Below are 12,047 nucleotides of genomic sequence, written 5' to 3' on the forward strand. Positions count from 1 at the left end.
CTTTTTTGCTTATATTGTTGATGGAGTTCTTTATTATGTGTGACTGCAAGTACAGGCAACCTAACAAATGACGAGGAGAGCTCTTTCCTACATCAAATGCTTCTTTTATAAGAATATTAAAAGTAATGTACTTTTAATATTTAACTAATATTGATTCTTTTTTGTGCATACTAGATTACAATATGCCGCGAGGAAGACGTTTCAGAAATATTGAGTTTCAGTACACATCCGTGGGATCTACTTCTGATCGTTCCCAGCAACCCGATGAGCCCCATACTCAGTCCGGGTCCCAGTCGGAGCATGCTCCACCTGCAGATCGTCCAGACACGGATGATGTGGACGTCCTGGGTAATTTGATTTACAATCCTTTGCCTTTTAATCATTTGCCTTTAAAAAAGTACATTACATATGGCATATTTGATGATTTTGGATATTGGAAGTATTTTGAAAAATATATTCCTCGGTCATTTCAATGTTGTCCTGATAAGGGCATAAACAGATTAGATTTTACCTAAATTAAATGATTTAGCAATCGTATCAACTTGGGATAGTATCATAAGAGAACCAACTATGCATTAATGTCTGCTTATTGAAGACCAACTTTTTTCTTTGTTTGCACTGAAGATTGATGCCAGTTGATAGGGCAAGTCGATCCACATATTTCAAGATCAATCTTGAAATGTATTTCAGAAAAGATTTTCTGGGACCAATATGAAGAAGACATGAGTTTTATTTTCTGATGCTTTCCATTTGTCATGCCCACCCTAAATGGTTGTAGATAAAGTTTGATAGTTATGATTATGATTCTCTCCATATGTTTGGCTACGTATTAACTATCCCAACGAGTCATGATGAATGTACCCATGTCGAGAAATGTCACTTAAACCAGGTAAGAACTGTTTTTGTATTTAAGAGCAGACAATAACAAATCTCACGTTTTAGATCCTTTTAACTAAAATGTTTTTAGCTAATGGAAGAACAACTAGGAGTGAGACATGTTTCCTGCGCTTTGGATTTATGCATTTTTCATGTAAAGCTGCTCTGCTATGGGCAGCTTAAATGGATCATATGTGGTGAGCTCTGATGAATTCCAAATTTAGAGGGTGGAAGTTAGTAGAAGCAGGATTAAATATAAATCAGAGGGGTTTCATTATGGGTGTGCAGTACTAGTTCAGTATTCCAATGTGGTTTCGTTCTGGTTCATGGAACCTTTTGGGAACAGTAGAATGGATAGCAATAATGTGTCCCCTTTCCCGTTACAGTTTCATAAAGATGCATATTGCCTCCTGGCTTCAGAGACTCTCTATCTTCTCAGTTTAAAGAACCAGAGCTTCGCCAGTGGTCAATGTGCTCCTGATCTTCTGCTCGCAGCCCGCAACTGTGCTTTGCCAGTATTTTTGCAAGGCCATCATATGGCATATTTGATGCGAAGAATAGAGTGGCAGCGTCGTTAAAATGCGTTCATAAGAGTAATAATTAAATGGCACACACAAGCTTGAGGACATCTACTCTGTCATAAATTACATGCTTGCATGTCTCCATTTATATTGATTCATGTGCCCCACATTGTGTATGCTTTTGCATTTTATATATCACTGTGTGTGTATAGATGCTTTTGCATCATATAGATATATATTTCCATTGATATTTGAAATTTGCATTGTTTGGTGTGTGATAACTTTCTATCATTAGACTACATACGGTTCAAAGCAAGTTCTCTCTCTCTACCGAAAAGAGAGAGAGAGAGAGAGAGAGAGAGCAAGTTTTCTCTATTTGTTGCACACTGTTCAGTTAATGGTGCTGAGAAGATGGTACTTGAATTACAAAACTTTACCAGGGAACAAACACTGTTCTCATCTTTTCTGCATTCTGGCATTGAGCTGTTTCTTTATGTTCTTGTCATGAACTTGATTGATAATAATTATATGTTAATTTGCAGTTAACGCCTTAATGTCAACCCTCATCCTCTCGTGTTTATCATCTATTTTGCTTTAAATCATTTGCTTTTAATGGCTAGATGTTCATTCCAGTTCTAACTATTTTAAATCATTTACCTTTAATGGACTTGTTATTTTATAGATGGACTGGGGAGAGTGAGGCGAACACGAGGGCCCACTCGAGCACGGGACGTATGGAGCCTACCTGAGGATGAGAAGATTGTCGTCCATTGCAACGAGCTGGGGCAGCCCATCAAGAATGCTGCAAGCATTTTATCAACTTTTTTAGGATCGGTTGCGCGGAAGGGACAATTGTGTCCACTCAACTATACGAAATGGAACGAAATGCTTCTTTCGTATAAGGTTGAGCTTCTTAGAGTTGTTGAGGTAAAGAATTGAATTTGCTTACTATCTTCAATTATTTTTTGATTTAACATTGATATAACATTTTTGACTTTGATGTAGACAAAATTTGTCCTTCCTGCAAATAGCCATGATTGGGTGCTGAAGTCCGTCAACCGCAAATGGAAAGAATATAAGGCGAAGCTAAAGGCGGATTGGAAGCACGAGGGCATGACTGAAGAGGAGGTGGCCCGTGTTTGTCCTCCAGATGTAATCTCTCATCAGTGGAGGGAGCTTGTCCACTACTGGTTTTCCGAGAGAGCTCAGGTTGTGTATATTTTTTCAATACCTTAGATTGTATTTACTATTATTATAGATTAGAAATTTATACATTTTATGCATTACATTGTTTATTGTTTTTCGGGGAAGACATATTCCAATATTGGTAGAGCTGCTCGAGCATCACAGACTGTTCCTCACACTTCAGGCTCCATGAGTTATGCGAGGCGTAGAGCTGAATTCGTAAGCTTTCTTGAAATAATTTAAATTTATTTTAAATTATTCTATCATATAGCATGAATACTCTTGAAATATACTTTTTGTTGTAGATGGATGATAATGGGAGGGAGCCTGGTAGGGTGGAGTTTTATAGGATGACTCACACCCACCGAGATGGCAGCTTTGTCCGGGAGGAGTCAAGAGATATAGTTGTATGTATTCATCTTTGGCTTGTGCTGTATTTTTTTTGGTTTTATTATTGGCATACATTAATTTGAATTTTTTTGAGAGATATAGGATAGGGCAACAAATCTTATTTCGGAGCGCGTCGGGGGGTCATCATCATCCGACGCGACCCATAATATTGAAGCTGAAGTGCTCGCTGAATTGATGGGCCCAGAGCGTTATGGTCGAGTGAGGGGTTACGGCGTTGGAGTTACCCCCACTCAGTTGTCTTCAGTGGGCACATATACAAGAAATGCCAGAGAATCTGGTAACACTGCAGAAGTTCGTCGGCTTCAAGCAACTATTGATGAGTTGAAGCAAAACCAAGCAAATTTGCAGTCTCAGCTTACGAATATTTCTTCCATGTTACAACGGTTTCTCCCTTCTCAGGTAAATAATTATATATATATAAATATTTTACATATTATCAATTATGATATATGAGTTAATGTATCACATTATTCTTAACTTCTAAAGTTTTTTTTTATTTTTTTTGTAGATTCCTGATACTTCAAACGCTAGTAGAGATGATGATGGAGCTGAATCCCGTCCCTGATGCATTCTAGATTATCTTTTATGAGTTTGATATGTATATGTTTCTGCTTTTTCAGAGTACATTGTAATTTGCTTTTTCAGAGTACATTGTAATTTGCTTTTTCAGAGTACATTGTAATTTGTATGGCAGCTTTTCTGATATATGAGTCAAAAACATGGAGTTTTAATCAGATATATCAATATTCATATTTTGAATGATCTGAGTATTTGTGTCAATGTATCAATGTAATACAGGTTCATATTGTTATAATATATGTTTTGTAATTTGTATTTTATAATACTGATTATCGTTTTATTTTTTTTTAAAAAAGACAATTCCCGACGCTTTTAAGCGTCGGTAAAAAAGACCGGCCATTGAGCAATTTCCGACGCTTAAAAGCGTCGGTAAATCAGAAATTGCCGACGCAAAAAAGCGTCGAAGAAACGGAGACAATTGCCGACGCTTTTGCGCGTCGGTAAAAAAGGTCGTGGCAGCAGCGGCAATTGAGCAATTTCCGACGCTTAGAAGCGTCGGGGAAAGGTTAATGCCGACGACGCTATACAAGCGTCGGTAAATCACGAATTGCCGACGCAAAAAAGCGTCGGGGAAACCGCTCTGTCGGTTTATCGCCGACGCTATATGAGCGTCGGTAAAGCCATGTTTTTGCCGACGCTTTACTCAAGCGTCGGCAAAAACTTTTCCCACTCTGGTATATCCGACGCTTTGCCAACGCTTGGCTTTGCGTCGGGGGTATTTTAGCCGACGCTAATTAGCGTCGGCAAAGCTCGAAAAATGCGTCGGGAAAGGCCTAGTTTCCTGTAGTGCTAGGTTGCTTTGGTGCTCGCCTAATACTGGCGTTATTCTCCATCTTTTTCTTCTTTTATTTTTATCCTTTCTCTTATGAGCAATTATCTGCAATTAACCAAACCACCTTGCTCTTCTCTTTTAATATACTCTCACTCATGAGTGATAAGTGCTAAATAATGCATAAATTAACCTCTTTCTAATAACATTTATCATTATTTTTATGCACATATTTTGTAAATATAACTAGGAAATATGTGTTCCCCTTCACCATTGCATTTTAATAAATTATCAGAGATAATTCGAGTTTGTTGATTTTGTCATATTGGTCGAGTCTAATGTATACAGGTCCAGTCAAATTCTCAAAAAGGATTTCAACTTCAAATGGTCGAGTCTAAGGATCGAGTTATCCCGTTCACGGATTAGTCCCAGCAGTCCCTGTGTCATCCACATGTGGATTATTTTCTCCCGCACCCAATCAAGTTCAACCTCTCGAGTTCAGCTTCATCCTCTCCCACGTGGCACTATTTAAGCTCGTATCATGTCCGTAGATCAGCCTTCATCCCGTATACAATCGACCATTCAAAGTCCACAGCTCCTTCCACATCATCTCGTTTCTTCTGCACATCCCACATAGCCGTCCGCATGTGAAGTCCCGCGTCCAAGCCAATCCAGCTTTCCGTGAGTCTTCCAACACATCCCAGCAGCTGGATTTCCAAGCTTCCCAGCCGTCCGCCGTGTCCAGTCCTCCCGTGATGCATGCAAAAGGTTCCACGTATCAAAGTTTTCTTTTCTTCCGTATTCTCCTGCTTCGAAATAGAGTCCCAGCGATTCTTCCATGATCCAACTCCATCCGCAAATGATCTCCTGCGTCCAAGATTTTCTTCCGGATTCTTCCGTATTTTCCTCCCAGCCATTCCGCTCCTATCCACGGATGAGTTCACGCGTCCTCTCCGTGTCCATCCCAGCTCCCCTATTCCACATTAACAGGCATTGCCAGTCAGTTTCTTCCACGCATCTAACTCTCCCAGTCTAGGATTCCTCTACCAACTTCTTCATCTCCAATGCTTCCTCCGAATTAGCTCTCCCTCCGAGTTGCACGCCGTCCACGGATGGATAAGATCCCCAGTGTCCGTGGAACAGCATCCCGCGTCTAAGGATCAGGCCGACTTCTTCAACGTGATCAGCTCCCAGCTCACCAGCTTCCCAACATCCGGATTAGATCTTCTATGCGTCTCACCCACGTCCGCAGAACAGAGGCCGTTCCTCGCCTTTATCTTCTCACTCGTAAGATTATATCTGGAGGATGATAACAAGGGTCAATAGGCTATAAAAGGAGGGGAGTTCTTCTCCTGTGGGGGTATCCTTGGCTCATCGAATAATACTTTGATCATTCTATTCGGAGAGTTCCCGCGGGAGAGGAAAGAGCCGGAGGAGGATAGGAAGAAGAATCAGTTGGGATGGAAGCCTTCTCCACTGCTGTTGCTGTTCACTTCTATATGGAGGGCTGATCTCTTCACTAGGGCAGGATGAAGCCCTAACAAAGGCGACAACGGTTCTTGTATTTTTATTATTTTGTTCTTGGAATTGTATGAACTTATTTTGATCTAAATGAATATCTTTTTATCTCATATTTGAATTCCATGATTTTAAGTATGATGTTTATACAATTGTTCTACATGATCACTAAGTAAATATAAAATAGTCCATGCTTAAGGAAGATACGGTGTGCTGCCACTTTAGATTAAGGTAGACATTTCATGCTAACTGAAGATGGACTATTCCTAAATTACTTTGGTAAAATTTTATTCGAATGCTCATTAGGCTTGTAACCAATTTGCATAAAAATCCAAGAATCAAATAAAATATAATTAACCATTGTTGCTAAGTTAGTGGTAAATTTCTTGCCCTAGGTTCTCTCAACTGATATCATTTTAATTGCATTTCTTATTAAATTATTGAGGTTAATATTCTTCACAAATTCATATTTATAAATTAAAAAAAAAGAAAACAATTCTACCCCAATCCCTGTGGATTGATACCCGTATTCATTATCCTACAGGATACATGCTATTGCGTGGTTTTAAAACTGACTATCAATTTTTGGCGCCGTTGCCGGAAATTGCTAGCACGGTTATTTTTTTTGTTTATTTATTTTTATTTGTTTCTTTTTAGCGATTGGATACATCTACTTCCTTATATTGCTATATTTTTAAGATGTACTAATCATTATTTGTTTTGTTAGGATTATCCAAAAAAAAAGAAAAAAAAGAAGGAAAGAATTTTGGACGACTAGAGGACACGTACTGAAGAGGTTTGATCAATTAGCTTGCTGAAATCTTTGCTTGGTAACCTCTAAACCTCTCTTGTCTTTATTTTTGCGCATCAGCTTGCAAACGTAGTGGGGAAGCTCGGCACATACGTCTCGGTATATGTGTGTCTAGTCTGTCGCCCCTTTAAACTACGAGTGCTTGAATAGACTTTATTTAGGTTGCTCATGTATTTGAATCCTTATTGTGATTGTTTGATTTAATTTGAATAAGATGTGTATTGCTGCTTGACACACCACTTAATATATCACGCACATAGTAAGGGCAATTATCCCAACAAGATAAGAACTGAATTTCATCACCAAATTCTTACCCAAATTAGGTGAACCAATTCTCACGTAGCTATCACTTTAATTAAAATCAATTAGATGTTGGCCCCTAGGGATATCCGAGCTTAATAGGATGAAGATCACCGAAAGTTGCACCAATTTCGCTTTGTGGCTCAGTTGATGTCTAGGCAAGCTTTGTCCCTCTAAGGAAGACAGTTCATCTATTCGAGAAAAGTGATTTTTAAGTGGGACCTTTGCGAATGCATCGTGACCCATCCACTTACCTGGAAGCTTACCTGGTCAACTCAGTTCATAAGACCGGATTGGAGGCTTAGGTGCCCTCTTCAAACTAGTTAGGAGCTGTCTAGTGATTTTAGGGCAAACACAAGGATTTGATGTATTTTTATTGCATGTTTGACTACACTTGACTGATCAGAAGAGTTTTAGTGTATGCTAGGGTGTCGTTCTAGATTTTCTAAATTATTGCCTTTTGACCCTGAAATAGAGCGCTCTATTAGGGCTCTTCGAGCCGAAATTCGCACGAATAGAACTTTAAGATCTACACCACCTGTCGAGATGGCTGAAGAACAACACAAGCTGCTAAAGAAGTATTTCACTCCTTCCATTTATACCTCCCCATCTTGTATTCGGCTACCTGATATCACTGCTGCTGTACAGTTTGAAATTAAGTCTAGTGTCATCCACATTATTTTCTATTTTTATGGACTCAGCAATAAAAACCCATACAAACATCTAGACGAGTTTTTTGAGATCTGCACTACTGTCAAAATTCAGAACTTTACTAATGATGCTCTGAAACTTAGGTTGTTCCCTTTCTCCCTTAAGGATAGAGCTAAGTAGTGGCTCCATTCATTAGAAGCCAATTCTATTCTTTCATGGGCCCAAATGCAACATGAATTTCTAAAAAAATACTTTTCCATAGGAAGAACGAACCAATTTAGGCGTGCTATCACAAGCTTCTCCCAATCTGACGGTGAAGAATTTCATGAAACCTGGGAAAAGTTTAGAGATTTACTCCGAAAATGCCCGCATCATCAAATACCCAAATGGCAATTAGTGCAATGCTTTTATGACGGGTTGTCTGAACGAAACCGTCAGATGGTTGATGTTTCTTGTGGAAAAACTTTCATGCTTAAAAGTGAACATGAGGCATGGCAATTGTTTGAAAATCTTAATGAAAACTCCCTCCACCATGCCTCCTCTGCTTGTCAAGCATCCCCGAGTTCCTAAAGAAAAGGGACCATATATGAAGTTAGCCAGTGCATAGGTCTATCTGACAAAGTAGATGCACTGTCCCACAAGTTGGACCAATTAATGTCTAGAGAATAGCTTCCAAATTTTTCCCAAGCACAAGTGTGTGCTATCTATTCTTGCCTGTCTCACCCTGTTTATGAGTGCCCTTCGGCAGCTCAATTTTCTGAATTTATGCAAGAACAAGTTAATGCTGCCCAAGCACAGTCCCGACCAGGTAATGATCTATATTCTAATACTTATAACTCGGGATGGCGCAACCATCCTAACTTTTCTTGGAAACAGCAGACTCCCAGTACCTCTCAACCTCATTCTCAAAATTTTCAGCCCTTCCAAAATGTTCATCCGAACCGTCCTCTTACTCACTATTCACAATTTCAACATGTCTCTCCTCCACCACCCCAAAGAGATACTGCTTTTGAGTAGAAAGTATTGACTACCCTTCAAGGACTAGAAGCCAATACACAATTGTTGCTCTCACACACTCAGTCTATTGCCAAATTAGAGACCCAGCTAGGGCAGCTAGCAAGTGCACTAAATAGGAGAGAGGAAGGCAAGCTTCCGAGCCAACCAGTGAATAACCCGAGGGGGCAGTACATGGCTCAAGAGACTCATCCGAATGATGTTCACCATGAACAAGCTAATGCCATGACTACCTTAAGAAGCGGACATGTAGTGGACAATAAGGTTGGGGAACAAGAGCAGAAGGAAAGTGACAACAAGGGTATGACTGTGCCTAAGGAGTCCAAACTCTTCTTTGTCACCATCTAGTCCAGTATCGACCACACATTTTACACCGAAGGCTCCTTTTCCTTAATGTCTGAATGCACCTTCTCCCTTTGGCATAAAGGGAACTTCGTTAGAAGAAATGATGGAGGTTTTTAAACAAGTCAAAATTAACCTCCCTCTTCTTGATGCCATAAAACAGGTTCCATCCTATACCAAATTTTTCAAGGACCTTTGTACCCAAAAACGAAAATCTAGGACACATGTGCCTAAAAAGATCTTTCTAACTGAACAAGTGAGCTCCATCCTCCAGCACAAAACCCCTCCTAAGTTCAAGGATCCTAGTGCGCCTACCATCTCTTGTGTGGTAGGAGACAATTCTATTGATCGAGCTCTATTAGATTTAGAGGCAAGTGTGAACCTTCTTTCTTACTCAGTTTATGAGAAATTTGGATTAGGTGAATTAAAACCTACTTCGGTGTCCCGCAATTGGCCGATAGATCTGTAAAAATACCACGAAGAACAATTGAAGATGTCCTAATCAAGGTAGACAAATTTTATTTTTCAGTCGATTTCATCGTCCTTGATATGGAACCTGTGCCGAACCTTAAGAAACAGATCCCTATGATTCTTGGTCGCCCCTTCCTAGCTACAGCCAATGCATGAATTAATTGTAGAACTGGGGTGATGGATATATCTTTGGGAAACATGAAGGTCAAGCTAAATGTATTCCATGCCTCTGATCAACCTGTAAGAGAAGATGAGTGCTTCCTAATAGACAAAATGGACGATCTTGTAGAAGAAGCCCTTCCCTATATTCTGGCAGATGACCCCTTGGAAGCATACTTAACCCATTTTGATATTGATAACTTTGATTTAGACAAGGCCATAGAAGAAGTTAATGTCCTACTCGACAATCCGTCTTCCACAAATTTTCATCCTTGGAGAACCCGATATGAACCTCTTTCTATCCTTTCTAGTGCGCCACTGTGCCCCTCCATCGAGTCTCCTTCCAAACTTGAGTTAAAACCACTTTTGGTAACCCTTAAGTATGCTTTTCTAGGGCCAGAAGATACCCTACCTATAATCATTGCGGCTGACCTGTCTGACAAACAGGAAAGACAACTTTTGAGTGTGCTCGGAGAACATAAACATGCAATTGGATGGTCCGTAACCGATCTGAAGGGGATTGACCCTTCTATTTGCATGCATCGAATTCACCTAGAAGAAGATGCGAAACCTACCTATGAAATGCAAAGGAGACTCAATCCTAACATGAAGGAGATAGTCAAGAAAGAAGTAGTGAAGTTGCTAGATGCTAGAATTATCTACCCTATCTCTGATAGCAACTGGGTGAGTCCTACTCAAGTAGTACCAAAGAAGTCGGGCTTTACTGTAGTTGAAAATGCGGAAGGAGAGTTGATGCCCACACGCATGACCCCTAGCTGGCGTGTTTGCATTGACTATAGAAAACTAAACTCCATGACTAGAAAAAACCATTTTCCTTTGCCTTTTATTGACCAAATATTAGAAAGGCTAGCCGGTCAGGGTTTCTACTATTTCTTAGATGGTTATTCTGGATATAACCAAGTAGCCGTGTATCCCGATGATCAAGAGAGAACCACTTTCACATGTCCATTTAGGACATTTGCATATAGGAGAATGCTATTTGGATTATGTAATGCACCCGCAACATTTCAACAACGTATGATGGCTATATTTTCTAATATGGTAGAAAAATTTCTGGAAGTATTTATGAACGATTTTTCAGTTTTTGGCTCCTCATTTGATGATTGTCTCAATAATTTAGCCTTGGTTCTGAAAAGATGTAAGGAGACCAATCTAGTGCTAAGTTGGAAAAAGAGCCATTTCATGGTTCAAGAGGGTATAGTCTTGAGACACATTGTGTCCAAAAGGAGTATTGAGGTAGATAAAGCTAAAGTTGATCTTATTTCTAATCTTTCTTCATCCAAATCTGTGAAACAAATTCGTTCTTTTCTAGGCCATGCTGGTTTTTACCGTCGCTTCATTAAAGACTTTAGCAAAATCTCTAGGCCCTTGTGCAATCTCCTTGCCAAGGATACACCCTTTGTCTTTGATGAAGCATGTAGAGAGGCCTTTAAAAAGCTCTGATCTAAGTTGTCTACAGCACCTGTCATACAACGTCCTGTTGACCCTCTAATGGATTTTGATGAATACAAAACACTAGAGCATAATTCCCTTTATCTTAACAAGTTATTTGAGGATTTTAGTTGGTTAATTAAGAATATTGTTAAGAAATGTCTAGGCAAGTTCCCATGATTTTTAAGAACTTATTGAAGAATTTTTGAGATGAAAGAAAAAGTTCAGGGACAGCCGAGACGTCTCCGGGTTGTCTCCGAGACGTCTCTGGCACAAACAGGAAGAACTGGCACATCTGGAGACGTCCCCGTAAAGCGCGGAGACGTCCCCGGAGCGCGGAGACGTCCCCTGAAAAAGCGGAGTCGACTCTCTCAGAGAATTCCAGAAGACTTGTTTTTTGGAGATATAACGGCGGAGACGTCCCCGTAAAGCGCGGAGACGTCCCCGGAGCGCGGAGTCGTCCCCGAAGAAGCGGAGTCGTCCCCATGCAAAAAGTGCAAACAAGCGGAGACGTCCTCGTAAAGCGCGGAGACGTCCCCGGAGCGCCTGGGACGCGACTGACAACTTTTTCAGGTAGATTTGAATTTCAAACGGTCATATCTTTGTGTCTAACGGCTATATTTGCTTTTTGGGCTATAAAAGGGACCTCTTAAGTGCTTCTCAACATCTTCCTACCAACCCAATACAAGATCATTCAAGAGAGAAGAGAGAAAAAGAGGTTCAAGGGAGTTAGTGCATTCAAGTGAAGAAATCAAGCGCCTTCAAGTTTTCCAACAGATTTCGTGCTCAACTACTCTCTCCCGTTTGGCATTCAAAGCTCACATTCAAGCCAACGCGATCCACATCGGAAGAACCATCATCTCCCACGCTTCCAACGGCTAAAAGGGTTCTTGCGAGTTCTATTGTTTATATTGTTATATTTGCTTGTTTAAGAAGCTTTGATTTGTTTTAAACCTTTATTCTAATATCTTGTAACTTGATTCAATCA

At 40.1% G+C, this 12,047-nt stretch overlaps 1 protein-coding gene across 1 annotated transcript; it reads left to right on the top strand.

Moving 5' to 3' along the window:
* Positions 1-2,936: 2,936 nt before the first annotated feature.
* LOC120104985 (general vesicular transport factor p115-like) lies at positions 2,937-3,755 on the top strand. The gene is made up of 3 exons (XM_039117006.1): positions 2,937-2,989; positions 3,075-3,392; positions 3,502-3,755. The coding sequence occupies exons 2-3, from the start codon at positions 3,168-3,170 to the stop codon at positions 3,556-3,558; spliced, it is 282 nt and encodes a 93-aa protein (XP_038972934.1). The 5' UTR covers positions 2,937-2,989; positions 3,075-3,167; the 3' UTR covers positions 3,559-3,755.
* The last annotated feature ends 8,292 nt before the right edge of the window (positions 3,756-12,047 follow it).

The sequence above is a fragment of the Phoenix dactylifera genome, unplaced genomic scaffold (assembly GCF_009389715.1).
Source record: "Phoenix dactylifera cultivar Barhee BC4 unplaced genomic scaffold, palm_55x_up_171113_PBpolish2nd_filt_p 000159F, whole genome shotgun sequence".
NCBI lineage: Eukaryota > Viridiplantae > Streptophyta > Magnoliopsida > Arecales > Arecaceae > Phoenix > Phoenix dactylifera.